Source organism: Podarcis liolepis, assembly GCF_965112155.1.
Source record: "Podarcis liolepis genome assembly, chromosome: 13".
In the NCBI taxonomy this organism is placed as follows: Eukaryota; Metazoa; Chordata; class Lepidosauria; order Squamata; family Lacertidae; genus Podarcis; species Podarcis liolepis.
This window is the reverse complement of record NC_139573.1, coordinates 3,251,081-3,275,625: the sequence shown is the minus strand read 5'-3', so window position 1 is coordinate 3,275,625 and position 24,545 is coordinate 3,251,081. Positions and strand designations below refer to the sequence as shown.

At 49.2% G+C, this 24,545-nt stretch overlaps 2 protein-coding genes across 5 annotated transcripts in view; both read right to left on the bottom strand.

The window, feature by feature from the left end:
* PLSCR3 (phospholipid scramblase 3) overlaps window positions 1-10,552 on the bottom strand; it is a 31,584-nt gene extending 21,032 nt beyond the window's left edge. The window contains exons 1-3 of one of the 4 annotated variants that reach the window (XM_083472824.1): window positions 6,892-7,339; window positions 6,357-6,381; window positions 1,126-1,235 (exon numbers count right to left, since the gene is read on the bottom strand). In XM_083472824.1, the coding sequence (XP_083328950.1) occupies window positions 1,126-1,138 (13 nt within the window). In that variant the 5' untranslated portion in view covers window positions 1,139-1,235; window positions 6,357-6,381; window positions 6,892-7,339. The other 3 variants (XM_083472823.1, XM_083472822.1, XM_083472825.1) reach the window with 3 other exon arrangements.
* A 5,188-nt stretch (window positions 10,553-15,740) lies between these two features.
* TMEM256 (transmembrane protein 256) lies at window positions 15,741-24,260 on the bottom strand. The gene is made up of 4 exons (XM_083472940.1): window positions 24,038-24,260; window positions 22,672-22,709; window positions 17,368-17,448; window positions 15,741-16,224 (listed from the first exon to the last, which is right to left on the bottom strand). The coding sequence occupies exons 1-4, from the start codon at window positions 24,123-24,125 to the stop codon at window positions 16,081-16,083; spliced, it is 351 nt and encodes a 116-aa protein (XP_083329066.1). The 5' UTR covers window positions 24,126-24,260; the 3' UTR covers window positions 15,741-16,080.
* Window positions 24,261-24,545: the final 285 nt, after the last annotated feature.

Below are 24,545 nucleotides of genomic sequence, written 5' to 3'. Positions count from 1 at the left end.
TTATTTGTTATAATTGTGGTGATTATGGCATACAGCTGATGAAAACCCCAAATTAACAATCTCGGAAAATTAGAATATTGTGAAAAGGTGCAGTAGCTATTCAATCCATAACACCTGCAATGGGTTCAACACAATTATAACAAATAAAGGCGTGACGTATCTCGCTTTGCATGTCATGAGTCTATCTCATATATCAGTTCCACCTTTTAAGTTGAATTACCGAAATTAATGAACTTCTCCACGATATTCTAATTTTTCTTGCAATATTAAAGATACGTAATCACTTGAAAGAATCAATTAGGCTTAGGACTAAATTGGGGTTAAATAAATAAATAAGAAAACGTACGATAAGAAAAGTTAGGAAACATGATTTTGACTGTGATATGGTTTTATGAAATAATGATATTAGAAACTGCTATATATGATTACTAAGAAATTCAGATGGAAGAGACTTGAGGAAGTCAAGTAATATGTCTATGAAGATGGATTTTAATTAATTAACTAACTTTTAGTTTATGTGGTGATTTGATGTATTTTATGTTTTTCTTTTCGTTTTTTTGTTTTTTATTATTGTTAACTCTTTCTTTTGTTATGTCTTTGCATGAAAAATAATAAATATTATTGTGATATTCTAATTTTTCGAGTTTCACCTGCACAATTCTATGAGAAAGAGAGATCAAAGTAGTATTAAATAGGCACACAATATTTATCAGCGCTGTGTTCCGATTTTTGTGCATGCGGACAATGTATTCGAGGCAAGATTCCGGAAGCAAGTTATCGACCGCCTAGCTACGAGGCCAGTTTACGCAAAGAAATCAAACGCATCCAAGCTTTCTGCCATTTGGCTGTGCAACTGCTTGCGTCGTGCAAAATTAACTGCCTTATCGGAGGCCAATATATAGATTTCCCGAGGGCTGGAATCCACTTTGCATCCTCTGAAAAGAGCGATTTTGCAAAACAGCTGGGTTGGATTAAACTTTAAATACACTGCCCTCGCGTAAGGATTCCTCCCCGCCCAAAATATACGTGCAAGTTGCTACTTATGTGGGGAACGGCTCCTCCGTTTCCTCCGTAATTTAGCGACGTAATTAAAAAGCAAGGTAAGGCAGGGATGAGAGGCCAGACCTGGAGCCGCCATTTTTGTAACCGTCTGGCGAGGGGTGGGGGGTGAACGACGACCCCGTTTCCGGTGACTTTGTGATCAGCAGCGGCGACTGCCTTCCATTTGGACGTCCCTGCAAGGAAATAGGAAGAGAATAGGATCATTTCAGGACAGAAGCATATTGGTCGCTAGCACAGCAAACAGATCTGTAAAATATTAGGAGGTCTGGCCTCAGCTGTTTGGGTGGAGGCAGGGAGACAATGAGAAAAAATGGATGTTTTTTCAAGAGAAGGAGGTGCAAAGCAGCCCAAGACGTCTCAAATAAGCCTGAACAGAGCACAGGGCATTTGGATTTTAAAAATCACCTTTTTTTGCAGTACAGTGATACCTTGGGTTAAGTACTTAATTCATTCCAGAGGTCCGTACTTAACCTGAAACTGTTCTTAACCTGAAGCACCACTTTAGCTAATGGAGCCTCCTGCTGCTGCCGCGCCGCCGGAGCACAATTTCTGTTCTCATCCTGTAGCAAAGTTCTTAACCCGAGGTACTATTTCCAGGTTAGCGGAGTCTGTAACCTGAAGCGTATGTAACCCAAGGTACCACTGTACAATGTTATGGAATACAGTGGTGCCTCGGGTTACATACTCTTCAGGTTACATACGCTTCAGGTTACAGACTCCGCTAACCCAGAAATAGTGCTTCAGGTTAAGAACTTTGCTTCAGGGTGAGAACAGAAATCGTGCTGCGGTGGCAGCAGGAGGCCCCATTAGCTAAAGTGGTGCTTCAGGTTAAGAACAGTTTCAGGTTAAGAACGGACCTCCGGAACGAATTAAGTACTTAACCTGAGGTACCACTGTATGCAGAAATAGCCAAGCTAACAGCAAAAATTCGATATCAGGGTGATGAAACATATCAAAAAGAATGGGGGGAAATTTATGTTCTATATAGAGAAGACGATGTGAAATAGGGAAACAACTAGAACCGAAATAAACCTCATAACGGGAAAATACAAGAAATTTATTGGATAATAATATCAAAATGAATTAAAAATGTACAGTAGGACTATTGTTGAACAATATTTGTAAATGAATATAGACAGACAACAAGAATTGTATATATGGAAAGATTTATTTGTTTCCAGACATTTTATGGGGGGGGAAATTGAAGAATAACAATTATATATAAAACGGACAAAGACAATGCGAAAAGTTAAAGGTGGCATAAAAAAGCCGGAAGGAGGAAGAAGGGAAGTCAGCTCAGGAGAGCGAGAACAAATGTGAAATATAATGTATGTATAGGTAAAGGTAAAGGGACCCCTGACCATTAGATCCAGTCGTGGCCGACTCTGGGGTTGCGGCGCTCATCTCGCTTTATTGGCCGAGGGAGCCAGCGTACAGCTTCCGGGTCATGTGGCCAGGAGGACTAAGCTGCTTCTGGCGAAGCAGAGCAGCGCACGGAAACGCCGTTTACCTTCCCTCCAGAGTGGTACCTATTTATCTACTTGCACATTGACGTGCTTTCGAACTGCTAGGTTGGCCGGAGCAGGGACCGAGCAACGGGAGCTCACCCCGTCATTGCGGGGATTCGAACCGCCGACCTTCTGATCGGCAAGTCCTGGGATCTGTGGTTTAACCCACAGCGCCCACCCGCATCCCATCTGTATGTATAGTATGTAACTAAAAATTCAATACATATCATCTAAAAAATAAAAAAATAAAAAAATCACTTTTTTTAACGTCCTGATTCATAGAAGGGACTCCACTTGCAGGAATAGCAGCTAAAGATTCCCTGAGGGATAGCCACCCAAACTCTCTTTTCAAACACCTAATGGAGTCTGCCAACTTCTGAGGGAGTCCGTTCCCCTGTCGAACTGTTCTCACCCTCAGAAAGTTACCGTATTTTTCGCCCTATAGGACGCACTGGCCCATAGGACGCACCTAGATTTTTTTTTTGGGGGGGGAATAAAGGGAAAAAAATTATTCCCCCCCCCCCAGGCGCGGGGTTGGGGAAGCTCGGGCTTTGGCAGCTTTGGCATCGCTCTGGGAGCTTGTGGGGCTGGGGGCGGGGAAAGCGGAGCTTCCCCCTCCCCCAGCCCCCAGAACGGGACCCAGAGCCATGTGGAAGCTGCGTGCAGCTTTGGCATCGCTCTGGGAGCTTGCGGGGCTGGAGGAGGGGAAAGCCCTCCGCCAGCCTTCTAGCCAAGTCGGGGGACAGCGGGAAAGGCGCGCTGCGCCTCCCGCTGTCCCCCGAGTTTGCGGGGCTGGCGACGGGGCTCTCCTGAAGCCTGGAGAGCAAGAGGGGTTGGTGCACACTGACCCCTCTCGCTCTCCAGGCTTCAGCAAAAGCCTGCATTCGCCCCATAGGACGCACACACATTTCCCCTTCATTTTTGGAGGGGGAAAAGTGCGTCCTATAGGGCGAAAAATACGGTATTCCAAATCTGTGTTCTGGGTAACTTGAATCCACTGGAGGTCCTAGCCTCCAGAGCAGGAGAAAACAAGCTTGGTCCACCCTTTCCTCTTAGATGTTTGAAGCTGGCTATCACATCATCTCCCAGTCTCCTCTCCTCCAGGCTAAACCTACCCAATTCCCTCCACCGTTCCTCATAAGCAGGCACCCCCAGTCTGCGGCCCTCCAGATGTTTTGGGACTACAACTCCCACGATCCCTAACTAACAGGACCAGTGGTCAGGGATGATGGGAATTGTAGTCCAAAACATCTGGAAAGCTGAAGGTTGGGGATGCCTGCTCACAAGGCTTGGTCTCCAGGACCTCAATTGACACAGGTCTTAAAAGGTAAAGGGAATCCTGACCATTAGGTCCAGTTGCAGATGACTCTGGGGTTGCGGCGCTCATCTCGCTTTACTGGCCGAGGGAGCAGATGTTTGTCCGCAGACAGTTTTTCTGGGTCATGTGACCAGCATAACTAAGCCCCTTCTGGCGAACCAGAGCAGTGGATGAAAACGCCGTTTACCTTCCCGCCGGAGCGGTACCTATTTATCTACTTGCACTTTGATGTGCTTTCAAACTGCTAGGTTGGCAGGAGCAGGGACCGAGCAACAGGAGCTCACCTCGTCGCGGGGATTCGAACCAGCGACCTTCCGATCGGCAAGTCCTAGGCTCTGTGGTTTAGACCACAGCGCCACCCGCGTCCCCATGCAGAATGGAGGCACCCTATATATAGAAACGAGCAAACCAGTGATATTTTAGGGAGCCCATGACTGACATCCTAGGAGCCTACACCACACAAAACACTGTTGTACTTGCACTTTGAGGTGCTTTTGAACTGCTAGGTTGGCAGGAGCAGGGACCGAGCAACGGGAGCTCACCCCGTCGCGGGGATTCGAACCCCCGACCTTCTGATCGGCAAGCCCTAGGCTCTGTGGTTTAACCCACAGCGCCTCCCGCATCCCGACACAGGGGGTTAAAGGAGAAACAACTGCCCTGTGATGAGGGATACTGGATTTGTGCCGCCCGCTTTTCAAAATCTGCACCCATACGGACGTCCCACTTATCCTTGTATACCTGAGCTTTGTCATTTGGAGAGAGGTGATTCTCTGTTGCTGCAGCAAAGCAAGGAGGGCTGTTCTCCTAGATTCAAACACACACACACACACACACACACACACACACACACACAGAGCCTCCTCGCCGACTGGCACATAAGTGGGTAAACTTAGTTGGCACAGAGGTACCCCTTTTGGCTGCCCTCTCTTGCCCTTTTGCATTCATTCTTCATCACAATGCAGACCTGGGGCCTGTCTCCAGGAAGCCAAACAAAAGGTTATTTACAAAAAGCAAAAATAGGAAAGCAAAAAATGGGGAGACACACAATTGCCACCTCTCTCGTTGGCAAGGCTCCCGAGCTTTTGAACAGCTAGCAGGCAAGCCGGAATCCAACAGGTGTGCAGAATTCCTGGCTGTGGCAGGTGAGAAATGCTTCACCGGTGGAACTGCGCAGTTTTTAAACGCACAAGGAAACACGGAATCTCTGGGTGGCAATTCGCACCCACACACAACCCATGCCAAAGCGTGCACACAGAGAATCAAATTCGCACAATCGCAAGGGTGTCAAAAACACCAAAGAAGAGGAATTAAGTGTAAAGAATTCTCACTTCCTTTCTGACCGAGTCAGGATTTCTTTAGCAGCGATTCCTGCCACTAAAGGGGGCTAGGCTAGAAGATTGGAAAAAGTTTAAAGAATATCTACAGAAATACTGTAAAATTTATGAATGTTAAATGGACGTTGGATGGAAAATAAGCGGTGTTGGTAAAAAGATTAATAAGAATATGTAAATATGGATTGATAATGAGGGAAAATGTATTGTTAATATAGGTTAAGATCTTGAGTAAAGTTAAGGACAGAGGGTAAGGATTTGCTGAACTAAATATCTGAACTGGAATACAAAAAGGGAGGTGTGAGGAGGTCAAGAAACTAGTGATGAAGTATAGGATATGAAAACCCTAATCTTTTTTCTGTTTTGTTTGTCGGTATTCTTTGTTCTTTTTCTTTTATTCTGTTAAATGTTCTTTCCCCCCCTTTATTCTGTACCTTTATTAATTTGTTCAATAAATATTACTTAAAAAAAATAATAGATGTCCTTTTGGGGCGTCCCTTCCCACTCTGCAATTCTGTGATACACCAGAGTACAGAAATCTACACACACACACACACACACACACACACACACACACACACACACCAGTCTCCCAAGCCCACCTACAAGTGAAAACACATGATAGGCATCAACACACAAACACACACACAAAGTGTCACAGAACACAAATCGTGTACCCAGAGGGAATTGGGAAACAGTTTAAAAGTCGCCAGACCCTCTGGCCCAAACGCCAGAGGCCACACACAGATTTGTGCAACCGTGCAAGGCGTTGCGTGCAAAGACACACACAAACACATAAGTCTCAAGGAGAATCAAACTCAGAAGCCTCCAGGCGTTACTCACTTCATGCCCGTCCCCGAGTCCGGCTTTCCAGAAATGGCGCCCACTCCTCTTGCCTAAGCGAGCGACACATGATCCAAGTGAAACAGGATCTCTGCTTCCCACCCCCCTCCTCAAGCCCACACAGACTCATCGTGGGGAGGGCAGGAGCAGCCGAAGGAGAGGCAATCCCCGACTCCTTGCCAGGCCTCTGAGCCGAACTTTCAGCCTCCAAAACCCTCCTGCCCTCTCCGAGGAACCCAGGAGTCCTGACACACACACACACACACACACACACACACCCTTGGTCCTCCTCACCCAAGAGTTCTGGCTCCCAGATCGCCTCCCCATAATTTTTTTTTAAAAAATAATGTTTATTAAAGTTTCACGAACAATAAAAAATTTCAAAATTTAAACATAAAAAAACTACAAAAATGAAAAAATACAGAGACAAAACACATAAAAAATACACAATAGAAAACAGTTAACAAAAGAAGGGAAAGAAAAAAGGGGGGGAAAGAAAAACCAAAAAGCAGAACAAAAAATAGATTAGTATTTTCGTATCTTATACTTCATTCACTAGTTTCTTGACCTCCTCACACCTCCCTTTTTGTATTCCAGTTCAGATATTTAATTCAGCAAGTCCTTACCCTCTAACATTTATCCTCACTCAAGATATTAACCTATTATAAATATCAATTTTCCAATTGTCAATCCCTATTGACATTTTCTTAAAAATCTTTTTACCAATACCACTTATTTTCCATCAGACATCATTTTAACATTCCTTAATTTTACAATACTTCTGCAAGTAGTCTTTAAATTTCTTCCAGTCTTCTTCCACCCAGATCGCCTCCCCATCAATCTCTCCCCTTGCGAAAACAAAGTCTGCCTTGATATTTCTTCTGCACCCAAGCGACTTGGGGGAGGAAGAAAACAAAGCCTTGCTAAAAAACCACATGACAGCAGCTACCCTCTTAAAAATAGGGGTTTTTTTGGCAGGCTCCTCTCACTGGCAAACCAACAGATCAGAGTCTTCGCCCTGCCCCAAAATTCGGTGGCACCCAGGGTTTCGGGTGTAATTTTTTTGTTTTGTTCCAAAGCAGGGATTGTTGCTGGAGGGGGGGGGGTGTGTTGGACGATTCAGGCCTCCTGTTTCCAGGCGGCGCTTCCAAACTCCGGAGACTGCGTGGGATCCAGTCCGCTCTCCCTGAAAATCCCAGTGACCTTTGGGTGTGCCTAGATGTCTGCGCTGGGTTCTGGGTTGGGAAGGGAGAGGCTGGGATTCCCCGCGGAAAGATGGAGGCGGCTTTCCAGCAAAGCAAAGCAGCTGGCAAGAGAGCCTGTTTTTCACTCCCTTAAGATAAAAAAAAACAGCGCCCCACAATTCGCCAAGAAGGTGTTTTCTCACCCTTGAGAGAAGCCACAAAATCCCCGGCTTTTCGCCGTCTTGCAAAAGCCACCCAGGAATCCTGTATCTTTCAGAGTCTGCAGCTCAGATGCTCTCTAATCAACCCCTTCCTCTCTCTCCCTCCTGGCAAAGCTCAAACACACATAAAATCACTGTAGAGTCGGAAGGGACCCAGGGTCATCTAGTTCAACCCCCGGCAATGCAGGAATCTTTTTGCCCCATGTAGGACTCGAACCCAAGACCGCGAGAGTCTCATGCTCTACATGCCGTATCCCACCCCCTGCTTCATTCCCCCTGGTATATTTGCATCCTCTGACAGCACCGAGGCAGCACCAGGAGAATTTATTTATTAATTGCATTAATTCGCACCCTTTTCCTCCAAGAAATCGAGGTGGAGTACATGGTTCTCCCCCTCTTTCACCCCCACAACAATCCTGCGAGGTAGGGTAGGCTGGGGGACAGTGACTGGCCCAAGGTCAGCAAGCGAGCTTCAGGGCCGAGTCAGGATTTGAACCCGGCTCTCTCCCAGGTCCCAGTCCGACATACGAACCATAATACACTCCCCCTAGCCAGTGTTTACAGTGTTCAGATGGTAACTTCCTAGAGAGCAGAGACCTCTCTCTAAATCACTTTACACACTACAGTACACAGATAAAACAAAAGCCCTTCTGCGTGCGGCATATAAACTTCGGAACTCCCTGCCACAGGATGGACGCCAAATTGGATGCTTTTAAAAGAGGATTAGACAGGCTCATGCAGGAGAAAGCTATTGTTGGCTACTAGCCAGGATAGTTGTGTTCTGCCTCCACAGTCAAGAGGCAGCGCTGTTCCCGACTCCCAGTTGCTGCAAGCCACAGGAAGGGAGAGTGGTTCCTGTGTTCGAATCCTGCTTGCTGCTTTCCTGTTGGGGGCATCAGTTTGGCCACCGCGAAGGCAGGTTGCTGGACTAGACGGGCCACTGGCCTCATCCAGCAGGATCTCCTTACAGAATCACAGAATTGTAGCGTCGGAAGGGACCCCCAAAGGTCATCTAGTCCAGCCCCCTGCAATGCTGGAATCTTTTGCCCAACACGGGACTCGAACCCACTACCCTGAGATTGGGAGTCTCATGCTCTACCGACTGAGCTATCGCGATGCTTAAACTCCTTTCCAACTCTACAATTCTATGACTAGAGCAGCGGTTCGGGTTCCCAGATGTTGTTGGACTACAACTCCCATCATCCCTGAGCTCTGGCCTTGCTAGCTAGGGGTGATGGGAGTTGTAGTTCAACAACATCTGGGGACCCACAGGTTGAGAAAGGGTGGAATAGAGCCTAAGGAGAGGCTGTTAGATCAGGCCAAAGGGGCTCATTATTTTATTATTATTATTATTATTATTATTATTATTATTATTATTATTATTATTATTATTATTTGTATACAGTGGTGCCTCGCAAGGCGAAAAGAATCCGTTCTGTGATTCTCTTCGTCTAGCGGTTTTTTCGTCTTGCGAAGCAAGCCCATTGACGGATTAGCGGATTAGCGCTATTAGCGGCTTATCGGTTTATCGGATCAGCTGATAAGCGGCTTAGTGGCTTAGAAAAAGGGGGGAGGGAAAAAAACCAGCAGGAACTCGCAAGACATTGTCGTCTTGCGAAGCAAGCCCATAGGAAATTCGTTTTGCGAAGCACCTCCAAAACGGAAAACTCTTTCGTCTAGCGAGTTTTCCGTCTTGCGAGGCATTCGTCTTGCGGCGGGGCACCACTGTACTGGCCTACACCTGCAGATCTCAGATCGGTCCCCCACAAAAATTACAATATAGAAGACACAAAATAGACAACAGAAGACAACCCAGCCATCCCCACTTCCGCGAGACATTTTTAAAAAGCATTAATCCAGCATGTTGCCTTCGCAGCAGCCCACCAAGTCCTTGTGCAAAACCAGCAAGCGGAACCCGGGTGCAAGAGCCGCTCTCCCTCCCTTGCCAGGCTTCTGGGTGTCGCAGAACTCGCACTCAAGGCCGGGGAATCGAAAGCTGTGCAGGAGGAGCGAGAACAAAGGCGAGGGCTGGACAGGAAACCTGGATGAAGGGAACATAGGGAGGAGGGGGGAAAGCGTTTTGTGGAGCCTTCCGAGAACCTTGGAAACATAATTCTGCAGTGTTTTGCAAAGCAACCGCCACCTGGCTGCGAGGCGTCTCTCAGGCTGGGTGCAGAGAGAGAGAGAGAGAGAGAGAGAGAGAGAGAGAGAGAGAGAAGGGAGATTGTTGGGTTAAGGGAAGGGAGAAAAATCAGGAAGGATGTTGGGAGAGGAGGGGAGGCGAAACAACAACAGCAAAATTAAAACCATCTGGTTTCTCTGCTCCCAGAGCTGCCAACCTGGCGCCCCCCAGCTGCTGAGGACGCTACGGTGGGCGCCAGGATGGCCAAGGCTGCGCCGAGGAGCCAGCAAAGGAGATGGGGAGGAGGGGCGCGACCCCAAACCCAACCATCCTCTCTCCAAAGAAACTTATTTGCCTTCTTCTTCTTCCTCCTCCCATCTCCCCCCCCGCCGGGCAAGACTGGGGGGGGACTTTCCCTCTTTGCAAAACAACCTCCCCGCTGTCCGCATTCACACGAGAAAGAGGAGGAGAAAGAAAAGACCCCCCCCCCGGCAATTGCAAATCTGGCCTGAAATGAGAGCCCCCTCCAAATCTCTCCCCGGGAACAGAAACAAACCAAGCGCGCAAAGGATGGAGATACCCATCTTTTATTTTCCCGGCCATCTCAGCTGGTTTCCCAAACAGCCCCCTGGCGGGGGGGGGTAGAGGATGGAGGGGGAGCCAAGGCCAAGGACCCTCTCCCCCCCCCCGCCCCACATTATTTGGGCCTCCCCTTCGCCTCCCCGGCTCCTTCTCCCCACTCCGCGTTACCTTCACGCCCTGGAGCCAGCAAAGAAAGTGGCGGAGGGAGGGAGGTGGAGAGAAAGAGAAGAGAAAGAGAGGAAAAGGATGGACCGAGGGAAGGAGGGAGGGCAGGGCGAGGCAGGGGCCGCCCCCTCGCCCTCCCATCGCCGGCAGCAGCCCTGGAGCGGCGCCGCGCCCGGAGAGAGAAGCGAGAGAGAAAAAGGAGCGATGCGCGCCGGTCGTGTGAACGCGGCGTGTCCGGGCTTGCTCTTTTGCTTCGAGGGATGGGAGGGGAAGGAGAAAGCTTAGGGGCTCTTAGCCCGGGTTAATGGTCTCGGCCAACCTGGCGCCCTCCCAGCTGGTGGGTTTTTTGTGGAGTCCTCGCGGGCGAGAGGGAGAGACGCGCGTCTTGCGCTGCTGTTTGTTTGGACGCCCCGCCACGCGAGAACGCGGCCCCGCTGCTGGCTGGGAGGAAGGAACTTGCCTTTTGGACACCGACTGTTTCCACGACGCCTTGGGGAGAAGCACTTCTCCGCCACCCGATTGGGAGGGTTCACACGTGACAGCTATCTAGCCCACGCGCAAACATCCCCGCCTTGTGTTTATAGCAATAACCGGTGCGCAATGATGGCCCTTCCCGGCTGTTGCCACGGTCAAGCTGTAGTCCCTGTAGCACCTGACCTAGAATCAAAGAATTGTAGGGTCAGAAGGGACCACGAGGGTCATCCAGTCCAACCCCCTGAATAGACCCCGCCCCCTTTCCCCTCCAGATTTAATCTCAAGACCAGGTAGGGCTCCAAACCCCACTGATTTCAAGCGCTCAGGCTTCCCCCACCCTGCCTCACCTAAAAGAGCCCTCTGCAAGTCTCTTTTTATTATTACATGCTTTTAATAAAATATTTCCTGAAGTAACAATAGAACACACAGAGTCTCGCTTTTCAAGTCAAACAAATCAGTCGCATTCCGAGTGAGACGTTACAATTACAGGCAATATGGGGTTGTGTGGGAGAAAAGGAGGCAGTAAAATTTCATTCTTCTGTATGGTGTGTCAGCAAAGTCTGTGTGTCAGCATCACATAAACCGATACTTATTTTTGCTGGTGGTGCAAAAGCCAACAGGGCCCAGGGTGTGGTTGGTTGCAGTGTGTTGTGTTTATGTTTTTTCTCAGAGCATGTGCAGAGTGATTTTACCACTCGAGCAACTACAGTTGGCCCTTCCAGGATTGTGGGGCTGAGTTCCTGTGTAGGCCCGCCCTCTCCAAAAAAACTTTCCTTTGAGGGTGGAGATCTTCCCACCCCCAAGTCAACCTAAGGCTTCGCTGTGCTGAGAAAACTTCCCTCTATAACCTCCTTTTTTTACTTTCTTGGGCTCCAGGATCACTGCAGATGGTGACAGCAGTCATGAAATTAAAAGACTCCTGCTTCTTGGGAGGAAAGCAATGACAAACCTAGACAACATCTTGAAAAGCAGAGACACCACCTTGCCAACAAAGGCCCGTGTAGTTAAAGCTCTGGTTTTCCCAGCTGTGATGTATGGAAGTGAGAGCTGGACCATCAAGAAGGCTGATCACCGAAGAATAGATGCTTTTGAATTCTGGTGCTGGAGGAGACTCTTGAGAGTCCCATGGACTGCAAGAAGATCCAACCTCTCCATTCTGAAGGAAATCAGCCCTGAGTGCTCACTGGAAGGACAGATCCTGAAGCTGAGGCTCCAAGACTTTGGCCACCTCAGGAGAAGGGAAAACTCCCTGGAAAAGACCCTGATGTTGGGAAAGATGGAGGGCACAAGGAGAAGGGGATGACGGAGGATGAGATGGTGGGACAGTGATCTCGAAGCTACCAAACTGCGGGAGGCAGTGGAAGACAGGAGTGCCTGGCGTGCTCTGGTCCAGGGGGTCACGAAGAGGCGGACACCACTAAACGACTAAACAACAACAGCAACATAACCTCCTCCCTACCCCTCCAGAGGAATTTAAAACACCACTGCTTAGTTTTAGGCTCTTAGGCAGGAATAACTTCTCAAACTTTATTCCGCCCTGCTGCAGAAGCCCCTGAAACGAGGAAAAGGGGGTTTATTTTGGGAGGAGGGAAAACATGGCCCCCACCTACAGCCCATAGCAAAAAAAGTGAAAACCCCACAAGTCAAACCCCAATGGTTTTGCAACGAAAACCACCCTGAAACCAGGGTACATAAATGGAAAAACAAAGTCCCACCTCCCTTGACCTCCCCGTTTGAAAGCAATTTCAACGTTTTCCCTTCCTAGCTGGTTCACCCCACAGAGTGTGGGGCCCACTGTTCTCCCAATGATGTCTCAAGTTCATCACCAGAAGCGTTCCTGAGCATTCCTCGGCCCCTGATGATTCCCTGCATGGCCCTTTCAGTGGTGGCACCAAAGCCATGAAATTACCGTCTTGTCCTGACTCGTAACCACCCCCTCACCTGCCAGTTTTTTAAAAATTATGAACAGGTCAATGGTGGATCGGGCCCAAGGTACCATCTTCTAGACCAGCATCTGTTCTCACAGCGGCCAACCAGGTGCCCATGATCCGTTCCCGCTCCTGTGTCTTCCAGAAACTGGCGTTCAGACGCATCGCTAACTCCCAACTGAAGAGGCAGAGCAGAGACATCCTGGCTAGTGGCCATCGATAGCAGCCTCTCCGTCGTGAATTTGCCCTGTCCCCTTTTTAAAGCCATCCAGGTTCTTGGCCGTCGCTGCCTCCTGTGGTGAACCAGAGCAGCGCACAGAAAGGCTGTTTACCTTCCCGCTGGAGTGGTACCTATTTATCTACTTGCACGTTGACGTGCTTTCAAACTGCTAGGTTGGCAGGAGCAGGGACCGAGCAACGGGAGCTCACCCCGTCATTGCGGGGATTCGAACCGCCGACCTTCCGATCGGTAAGCCCAAGGCTCAGTGGTTTAACCCACAGCGCCACCCACGTCCCTATGTAACCTGAGGTACCACTGTATAAAAGCATATATTTTTTATAATAATAATAATGGTGGTGAAATAAATGCGTGGAGAGAGATTTTTTAACGGTGGGTTAGCATCTGTCAAAGAGCATTCACTGGGAATTTCAGGCCCAGATCCTTCCAGATGTTCCTAGACTACAACTCCCATCATCCCTAACCATTGGTCCTGCTGGCTCATGGGGAGTTTGCGTCCCAATATCTGAGCGGCCAAAGTTTCCCCATCCCCACTTTTTAAACAACGAATTTTATGACCCAATTTATTCCTGCATGCTGGGGGTTGGACTAGATGACCCTTGGGGATCCCTGCCAACTGCAATTCTATGATCTTTTTCCAAAATATAATAATAATAATAATAATAATAATAATAATAATAATAATAATGTTGTTTAGTCATTTAGTCGTGTCCGACTCTTCGTGGCCCCCTGGACCAGAGCACGCCAGGCACTCCTGTCTTCCACTGCCTCCCGCAGTTTGGTCAAACTCATGTTTGTAGCTTCAAGAACACTGTCCCACCATCTCGTCCTCCGTCGTCCCCTTCTCCTTGTGCCCTCCATCTTTCCCAACATCAGGGTCTTTTCCAGGGAGTCTTCTCTTCTCAGGAGGTGGCCAAAGTATTGGAGCCTCAGCTTCACGATCTGTCCTTCCAGTGAGCAATAATAATAATAATAATTTATTAATACCCCACCCATCTGGCTGGGTTTCCCCAGCCATTCTGGGCGGCTTGCAACAAAGTATTAAAATACAGTGGTCTGTTAAACATTAAAAACTTCCCTAAACAGGGCTGCCTTCAGATGTCTTCTAAAAGTAGTTGTTTATTTCCTTGACATCTGGTGGGAGGGCATTGCATAGGGAGGGCGCCACCACCGAGAAGGCCCTCTGCCTGGTTCCCTGTAACCTCACTTCTCGCAGCGAGGGAACCGCCAGAAGGCCCTCGGAGCTGGACCTCAGTGTCTGGGCTGAAGGATGGGGGTGGAGATGCTCCTTCAGATATACTGGGCCTTTGAGGCCGTTTAGGGCTTTAAAGGTCAGCACCAACACTTTGAATTGTGCTCGGAAACGTACTGGGAGCCAATGTAGGTCTTTCAAGACCGGTGTTATGTGGTCTCGGCGGCCGCCCCCAGTCCCCAGTCCAGCTGCCACATTCTGGATTAGTTATAGTTTCCAAGTCACCTTCAAAGGTAGCCCCACGTAGAGTGCATTGAAGTAGTCCAAGCGAGAGATAACCAGAGCATGCACCACTCTGGCCGGACAGTCTGCGGGCAGGGAGGGTCTCATCCTGTGTACCAGATGGAGCTGGTAGACAGCTGCCCTGGACACAGAACTGACCTGCGCCTCCATGGACAGCAGTGAGTCCAAAATGACTCCCAGGCTGCGCACCTGGTCCTTCAGGGGCACAGTTGCCTCATTCAGGACCAGGGAATCCTCCACACCTGTCCACCTCCTGTACTTCTGTCTTGTCAGGATTCAACCTCAATCTGTTAGCGTAGGGCTCCCCAGCTGCTTTGGACTACAACTCTCAACATCCCCGGCCAGCCAGGTTGCCTGAAAAGCCCTTTAGCCCTTCTTCTGTCTCTCAAAAGCAGGGAGAAGTCATGACTGATGGGAGTTGTAGTCTAGCAACCTCGGGAGGGAGGAAGAGAAGCACTGGAACGCTTTGTGCTTCCTGCTTGTAGCTTACGCGTGACATCTAACACATAGCCACCATTTACCACGACATTTATCCACGGAATAAATTTATTCACAGGAAAAAAAAGGTGTGTGGGTTTTTTAAAAAGGCAAAATAAAAAAATTCATTGCAGTAGCACCTTAAAGACCAACTAAGTTAGTTCTTGGTATGAGCTTTCGTGTGCATGCACACTTCTTCAGATACACTGAAACAGAAGTTGCCAGATCCTTCTATATAGTGAGAAGGTGGGGAGGGGTATTACTCAGAAGGGTGGTGGGAATGGGAGATTGGCAGATAGCTGAGATGAGCCTGTTGACGACTCTTAACGACTGCAATAGGTCTTACAGGAAAAGGCAAGGGGTGAGAAGGTGAGAAATGGCTTAGTCATGTATAATGAGATAAGAATCCAATGTCTTTGTTCAGACCAGGTCTCTCAATGGTTTTAAGTTTGGTAATGAGTTGCAATTCAGCAGCTTCTCTTTCCAGTCTATTTCTGAAATTCCTTTGTAGTAAAACAGCTACTTTGAGATCTTGTATAGAATGTCCTGGGAGATTGAAGTGTTCTCCTACTGGTTTCTCTGTTTTGTGATTCTTGGTGTCAGATTTATGTCCGTTTATTCTTTGGCGTAAGGTTTGGCCTGTTTGTCCAATATAGAGAGCTGAAGGACACTGTTGGCATTTGATGGCATACACAATGTTAGATGATGAGCAATTAAATAGTCCCGAGATGGTATGTGTGATGTTGTTGGGGCCAGTAATGGTGTTGTCCGGGTGTATGTGGCAGCAAAGTTAAAAAGGCAAATCACTCTCATCATTTATTAAGCTAAAAAACACCAATTGAAAAGCACCAATCAGACATTGCATTCTGAGGCCTCCATCGCAAACTCAAATCTGGTTCCAATTTTTTTTGGGGGGAGGGGGAAGGATCTTGGCCTTTTAAAAAGAGATTTGGCATTCAGGGAATTCCAAGATGCGTTCGGGGCAGGCGAAAGACCTCAAGGGATCCCACTGACATTTGGAAATCTCTCTTCTCCTAGGGCTCCCTTCTGGCTAGCCTAAGGGGGTAATGAGGGGCAGGGCTGGTTGCCCTGGCGATGGGAGAGAGGGGCCACATGGGGACAGAACGGGGTGTCAAGGGGCCATGGCGATCCAGCCGAGGATGAGGAGGGAACCACCATACGGGGCCGCCTTGGTCAGGATCGGGTCCCCTGTCACGGCGTGGTAATACAGGGCGCCAGAGAACACCCCCATGCCCAGAGACAGGATGCTGCCGGCCTGGGAGGAACAGAAGGCGCAAGTTAGAATCACTGAATGAATGAATGTTTATTTGCGTCAGCCACAGCAATAAAACAACAATACAATATACAAAGAATAGAAATAAAAAGGTTTTATTTCAGGGGGTCAGACTAGATGAGATTTGGGGTGCCCTCCCAACTCTGAGGTTAGTATCAGTACCTAGAATGTGGGCTGGCTGTACGTGTCCCACCGTCAGGGATGATGGGGACAGCTTTTTTCAGCCTGGCACCCGCCAAACATTGGACTACGACTCCCATCGTCCATACCCAACGGTTACCCAAACCTCCCCTGCCTTGTGGAACAGCTTTAGAATAGAATAGAATAGAATTTATTATTTATACCCCGCCCATCTGGCTGGGTTTCCCCAGCCACACTGGGCAGCTTCCAACAAAGTATTAAAATACACTTGTCTGTTAAACATTAAAAGCTTCCCTAAACAGGGATGCCTTCAGATGTCTTCAAAAAGTCTGGTAGTTGTTGTTCTCTTTGACATCTGGTGGGAGGGCGTTCCACAGGGCGGGCGCCACCACTGAGAAGGCCCTCTGCCTGGTTCCCTGTAGCTTTGCTTCTCGCAGGGAGGGAACCACCAGAAGGCCCTCGGAGCTGGACCTCAGTGTCCGGGCAGAACGATGGGGGTGGAGACGCTCCTTCAGGTCTACTAGGCCTTTGAGGCCGTTTAGGGCTTTCAAGGTCAGCACCAACACTTGGAATTGTGCTCGGAAACGTACTGGGAGCCAATGCAGATCTCTCAGAACCGGTGTTATGTGGTCTCGGCGGCCGCCCCCAGTCACCAGTCTAGCTGCCGCATTCTGGACTAGTTGCAGTTTCCGGGTCACCTTCAAAGGTAGCCCCACGTAGAGCGCATGGCAGTAGCCAAGTGGGAGGTAACCAGAGCATGCACCACTCTGGCCAGACAGTCTGTGGGCAGGGAGGGTCTCATCCTGCGTACCAGGTGGAGCTGGTAAACAGCTGCCCAGGACACAGAATTGACCTGTGCCTTTAGGAAAAGAAATGTCTCAGGAATAAACCCTACGCAAATTTGGAGTCTTTAAGGCGCTTGGTTGGCACCTTGTAACCCCCCCCCAAAAACCCCCCATCCTATTCTAAGTCATCCATCCTTACCATCATGGGATAGCGGCAGTGGGGCACAGCCAGGAGAGCCAAGCTGTGGAGGAAGTGGTATTTGTTGGCCGTTTCATAGAGCTACAAAAGAAGGTCAAAGATCAGGGTGAGGACAGTGTTTCAACACACACAGGCATCTCTGTCGTCGTTGTGGGCTCACAACTCCCATCACCCCCTGCAAGTGCAATGGCCGTTGTAGTCCAGCAATTTCTGGAGCCACAGGTTCCCCATCTCTATACTTCAGCCATTTGCTTCCTCCCCACCCGACGTTGGACTACAACGCCCATAATCCACTGCAAGCTTAGGAAATGGTCGTGGATGATGGGCTTTGTAGTCTTTTCAGTGTCTTCCTTTTCCTAGGCTTCCTCTGTATTGGATTATTTTTTTAAAAAGTCTTTATTGAACATATTCCACAGATTTATACATCAATATACTATATTACAATTTATATCACATCCCATACGGGGAAAAAAATGAAAATACAAGAAAATTAAAACAAAACAAAAAAGACCTAGACTTCTGATTGTTCTCAAAAAACCTATATCACACTTGTTATATTTTACACAGTATTATATTATTTCCTTAAATCTTTTTCATCAAGAAGCAAAAAGAAAAAAGGTTAAATATAAACATTTGTTTTAAATATAGTATCTATACATTGTATTGTATACATGTTTTAAATACATTACCTATACACCTGTATTGGATTTGAAAGTGTTTCAAATTGTTTCTATACGTGGAACTGTTTTTAGGAACGTTTTCGTTTTAAATTGTGCCATTGTTTTTTCCCCCTATGTGGAATTAAAGCCACTGCTTTTATCGCTGGTGTTTTTCTCTGGGAAATACAGCTTTGAGATTACCGTATTTTTCGCCCTATAGGACACACTTTTCCCCCTCCAAAAATGAAGGGGAAATGTGTGTGCGTCCTATGGGGCGAATGCAGGCTTTCGCTGAAGCCTGGAGAGCGAGGGGGGGTCGGTGCGCACCGACCCCTCTCGCTCTCCAGGCTTCAGGAAGCTCTCCGCTAGCCGTGGGAGACGCAGCTCTCCCACGGCTAGCGGATAGCAGCCTGTTCTGGGGGCTGTGGAAGCTCGGGCTTCCCCCGCCCCAGCCCCGCACCTGGGAAAAAAAAAATAAATTCCCCCCCTTTATTTCCCCCCCAAAAAAACCTAGGTGCGTCCTATGGGCCGGTGCGTCCTATGGGGCGAGAAATACGGTACAGTGGTGCCCCGCAAGACGAATGCCTCGCAAGACGGAAAACTCGCTAGACGAAAGAGTTTTCCGTTTTGGAGGTGCTTCACAAAACGAATCTCCTATGGGCTTGCTTCGCAAGACGACAATGTCTTGCCAGTTCCTGCTGGGTTTTTTCCCCTCCCCCCCCCCATTTCTAAGCCGCTAATCAGCTGATCCGATCAGCAGATAAGCCGCTAAAGGCCGCTAAAAGCCGCTAATAACGCTAATCCGCTAATCCTTCAATGGGCTTGCTTCGCAAGACAAAAAAACCGCTAGACGAAGAGAATCACACAACGGATTCTTTTCGTCTTGCGAGGCACCACTGTATTTCACAGGAAGAAATCTGCAGATTGAATTGGACAAGCGTGGCTACATCTTGGTGGCTTCGGGTTGAAAATGCTTGCATAGACGACCCAGCGTTCAAGTAAGAGGAGCGTCTTACGAAGGCAAATTCGGGAATGCTGGTTCATGATCTCGCCAAGAACGGGCAGCTCCACCCACCTGCGCCACCCAATCTCCTTTCCGCAAAGAACCCAGGCATCCGGGTTCCCTCCCAGCCCCTTCCCAGGATTGGAGCCCAAATGGAGATGGGTGCCAGGGGCCCCCGACTAGCAGCCACAATTCCTCTTAAGGACATATGAGGAATCAGCAGGATCAGGCCAAAAAGGGCCCGTCTAGTCCAGCTTCCTGTTCTCACTGCTGCCATTATCAGAATCCCACAATCAGGATTCGAACACAAGATCCCCTCTCTCCCCTCCTGTGGTTTCCAAGAACTGGTATTCAGAAGCATCCCTGCCTCCGACCACGGAGACCCAAGAATAGCCATGAACAGTCCTCTCCTCCCTTAAAGCGGGAAGGAGTTCCACAGGTTAATAATAATAATAATAATAATAATAATAATAATAATAATAATAATTTATTATTTGTACCCCGTCCATCTGGCTGGGTTTCCCCAGCCACTCTGGGCGGCTTCCAACAAAGACCAAAAATACACTAAGATGTCACATATTAATAGCTTCCCTAAACAGGGTTGCCTTCAGATGCCTTCAAAAAGTCTGGTAGTTGTTTATTTTCTTGACATCTGCTGGGAGGGCGTTCCACAGGGCGGGCGCCACCACCAAGAAGGCCCTCTGCCTGGTTCCCTGTAAGCTCACTTCTCACAGGGAGGGAACCGCCAGAAGACGCTCGGAGCTGGACCTCAGCGTCCGGGCTGAATGATGGGGGTGGAGACGCTCCTTCAGGTCTACTGGGCCTTTGAGGCTGTCTAGGGCTTTCAAGGTCAGCACCAACACTTTGAATTGTGCTCAGAAACGTCCTGGGAGCCAATGGAGGTCTTTCAGGACTGGTGTTATATGGTCTCCCAGTCCCCAGTCCAGCTGTTGCATTCTGGATTAGTTGTAGTTTCCGGGTCACCTTCAAAAGTAGCCCCACGTAGAGCGCATCGCAGTAGTCCAAGCGAGAGATAACCAGAGCATGCGCCACTCTGGCGGACAGTGTGCAGGCAGGGAGGGTCTCATCCTGCGTACCAGATGGAGCTGATAAACAGCTGCCCTGGACATAGAACTGACCTGCGCCTCCAAGGACAGCTGTGAGTCCAAAATGACTCCCAGGCTGCGCACCTGGTCCTTCAGGGGCACAGTTGCCTCATTCAGGACCAGGGAGTCCTCCACACCTGTCCGCCTCCCGTACTACTGTCTTGTCAGGATTCAACCTCAATCTGTTAGCCGCCATCCATCCTTCAGCCGCCTCCAGGCATTCACACAGGACCTTCACTGGTTCTGATTTGAAAGAGAGGTAGAGCTGGGTATCATGTGCTGGATGAAGAACTTTCTTTTACTGGTACTGAATTCCTGAATTATTATTATTATTTCTTAAATCTGCCAGTCACTTTAAGCCAAAGAACATCTCCCAACGTTCAACTTCACAAGTTCTAGGGTTAGGAGAGGGAGGGAGGGAAAATAATTATCTGTCCACTTTCTCTGTGCCTAGTGTAATTTTATAAACTTCCGTCAATTTTTCAAACTTCTTCCTTCCATCTAGTTAAGAACGCACAAACTCATTTCCCATCTATCGCACCCAATATTGCCTCTTCTTCCACTAACCTGCCCCACTTCATTCCTCCCCCGGGGGTTGAAAATTTGAACCCCCCCCCCCAGGGAAGGGTTTCTCTCTCCACCCACAAACAATGACAACCGGCGGTTCCGGTTTAACTCGCTTAGCCAAAGGGACTGGGAAGGGAAGGGGGAAAAGCAGTGTGGTGTAGTGGTTAGAGTACTGGACTCTGACCTTGGGAGAGGCCAGGGTTCGAATCTCCTCTCAGCCACAAAGATGTGACCTTGGGGGCCAGCCACTGCTTCTCAGCCTAGCCTACCTCAGAGGGTTGTTCTGGGGATAAGATGAGGCAAGACACAACCATGTACACATCACCGTGGGCTCCTTGGGACACTGTAAACGATGCTTTTGAATTCTGGTGCTGGAGGAGACTCTTGAGAGTCCCACGGACTGCAAGAAGATCCAACCTCTCCATTCTTGAGGAAATCAGCCCTGAGTGCTCACTGGAAGGACAGATCCTGAAGCTGAGGCTCCAAAACTTTGGCCACCTCATGAGAAGAGAAGACTCCCTGGAAAAGACCCTGATGCTGGGAAAGATGGAGGACACAAGGAGAAGGGGACGACGGAGGACGAGATGGTGGGACAGTGTTCTCGAAGCTACAAACATGACTTTGACCAAACTGCGGGAGGCAGTGGAAGACAGGAGGGCCTGGCGTGCTCTGGTCCAGGGGTCACGAAGAGGCGGACACGACTAAACCACAACTGTTACGGAAATTACTGGGGGGTAGGCACATCTTTAAAGTTGTTAAATGTTACAAATATTATGCATAAATGTATCTTTTTGACTTGAAGTTACCTAGCTTTAACAATCATATAAAATCAACTCCTTTGCCAGTTTCCTCCATTTCAACACTATTTTGCCCTTGGAAAAAGAGACTCTTTTCCCAAACGTGAGGACATGTATACACACCTCCTACCCCAGGAAGTGTCCAGAGGTGACAATTGCTGAGCTGATTGTTGGCCAAGGAAAGCCTAATCCCATCCCTGGACTTGCCAAGGGGTCCAGACATGCAAAGGAACTTCTATTGGACTTTGGGTGGTGGGACTTCAGAGGTCTTTGCCTCTGCTCATCTTATACCTGGGTCTTGCCCTTATGCTAATCTTGCACCAAGGACTTGTCTGGACGTGTTTGCCAAGGTTAAACTAGTGTAACCCCTGCCTACCCCTCCCCTTTTGTGAAAGGTCAGTGATGTATCAATGATGCTGTACGAACTGTATTCTGGGATATGGCGGGAAAGTTTTCAAAGTCCTTGTCACCCCATCCTCGGGGTTCAAAATTCCTCTTTGAACCTGTTGCGCAATAAACTTTGGTCTACGACTATTTGCCCCAGCTGGTGGCTGGACTCCTTCCTTTATTCAGCAGGGACCTGCGATCTCTGCCCAACCAGCTGGGTGACTGAGCAGCCTTGCACCTAGATTTTTCCGTAACAGGTAAAGGTAAAGGGACCCCTGACCGTTAGGTCCAGTCGTGGCCAACTCTGGGGTTGCGGCGCTCATCTCGCTTTATTGGCTGAGGGAGCCGGCGTACAGCTTCCGGGTCATGTGGCCAGCATGACTAAGCCACTTCTGGCGAACCAGAGCAGCGCATGGAAATGCCGTTTACCTTCCCACCGGAGTGGTACCTATTTATCTACTTGCACTTTGACGTGCTTTCAAACTGCTAGGCTGGCAGGAGCAGGGACTGAGCAATGGGAGCTCACCCCGTTGCGGGGATTCGAAGCACCGACCTTCTGACCAGCAAGTCCTAGGCTCTGTGGTTTAACCCACAGCGTCACCCGCGTGACAGATACAAATGCAATAAATTGAATCACAGAACAGTGGAGTTGGAAGGGGCCATGAGGGTCATCTAGTCCAACCCCCCGCAATGAAGGAATCATTTGCCCAACGTGGGTTTCGAACTCACAACCCTAAGATTAAGAGTCTCATGCTCTACAGACTGAGCCAAATAAGACCGTTTACCTCTTTCAAGTAGTCATCTCGGTCGCTGCGACGGAAATCTGGGAGGAGGGCGGAGAAGAGAGAGAGAGAGGAGTTAGCAGAAACTGCACAGGAGATAAACTGGGGAAAAGGGGTGGGTCACCAACGCCTCTCCAACGGACGGCTGCAAAATGCGATATGGTGGAGGAAAAGTCTCCTTGCTCTGAGCTTGGAACACAAACAAGGGAGGCAAACCAGAGAGCCCAATTCACCCGGGGAAATTCTCAGCTTAAACGAGCCAAAACCCTAATGTGATATTTAAGTGAACTTTGAAACTCCCTGCCTATTGACCTCAGGCAGGTGCCTCCACTGAACTCTTTTCAGTGCCTGTCTAAAAACATTATTCCTTAGACAAGCCCATGCAGATATTTAGAAAGCTGATGGCGCAAGTTTTGGGCCTGTTGTAACTTAACGTTTCAAAAGCCTTAAGTTACTGCTCATTTTTCTTGCTGGTCATTTTATTGCGTTACTATTAGCAGTAGCAGTAAACCGCTTTGAGTGGTTTGGTTGGTTGATTTCATTTCGCAATCAGGTAAAGGTAAAGGGACCCCTGACCGACTCTGGGGTTGCGGCGCTCATCTCGCTTTACTGGCCGAGGGAGCCGGCATCCAGCTTCCGGGTCATGTGGCCAGCATGACTAAGCCGCTTCTGGCGAACCAGAGCAGCGCACGAAAACGCCGCTTACCTTCCCGCCAGAGTGGTACCTATTTATCTACTTGCACTTTGAGGTGCTTTCGAACTGCTAGGTTAGCAGGAGCAGGGACCGAGCAACAGGAGCTCACCCCGTCGCAGGGCTCTGTGGTTTAGACTACAACGCCACCCGTGCCGTGACTACCTTACACTGCGTTTAAAACAAAAATCGCATTTGGATAGAAAGTGTTTCTCAGGCGGCTAGTCCTGGTCTTTATAACCCTGTACCTTCTTCCAGAAGGCAGAAGCTGAAAGAGATCATTTTCGGGGTGCGCACTATCCTGCACTATCTCTGCAGCTTTCTTATGGCACCTGGAAGCATAGAATTGATCCAAGGTTACAGTGGTACCTCGGGTTACAGGCACTTCAGGTTACAGACTCCGCTAACCCAGAAATATTACCTCGGGTTAAGAACTTTGTTTCAGGATGAGAACAGAAATCGCGCGGCGGCAACAGGAGGCCCCATTAGCTAAAGTGGTTCTTCAGGTTAAGAACAGTTTCAGGTTAAGAACGGACCTCCGGAACGAATTAAGTACTTAACCCGAGGTACCACTGTATTCTCTCCGCAGTATTTGGGAGCTGCCCACAAATACCGTCGCGGGATCGAGGCCAGGATTGCACCCCCTCTTCTCCAGCCCCGGCACCCGCCTGCCCTCACCGTGAGCCCCGTAGGCGGCCGCCCCGACGGCCGCAGCCCCGCTCAGCGCTCCGAGCCGTCGGAAAAACGCCCCGGCGCCCGCCACCATTCCGATCCCCGAAGTGAAAATGTATCAACTTCGTTTCCGACTCCCGGCGCGTTTTACCCAATCAGCGCCCTCGGCGCCTCGTTAGTATGCAGCCCCCGCCCCCGCAGAACGCCGCGCCTCAGCCAATCGGCGTTCCCCAGCCCTTCCTTCCGCATCAGCCAAAGTTCGGAAAGGGTTGGCCAATGGCGTGCGGCGTCCCGGATTGGAACGCGGGCGCGTCCAATGAGAAGCGCGGTTCCTCCTCCTCCTCCCCGCCTCTCTCCTCCAGTTCCATTCTCCTGATAGGCTGCCTCCGGGATGTCCATCTCAGCACGTCAACCAATCAGAGGGGCGCCTGGTAGGAACGCGCTTGCAGCAGCTTCTGCCGCAGCTTAAAGAGGAAGGAAAAATTAAGGTGTGCGCTGCTCTTAGGATGCATAC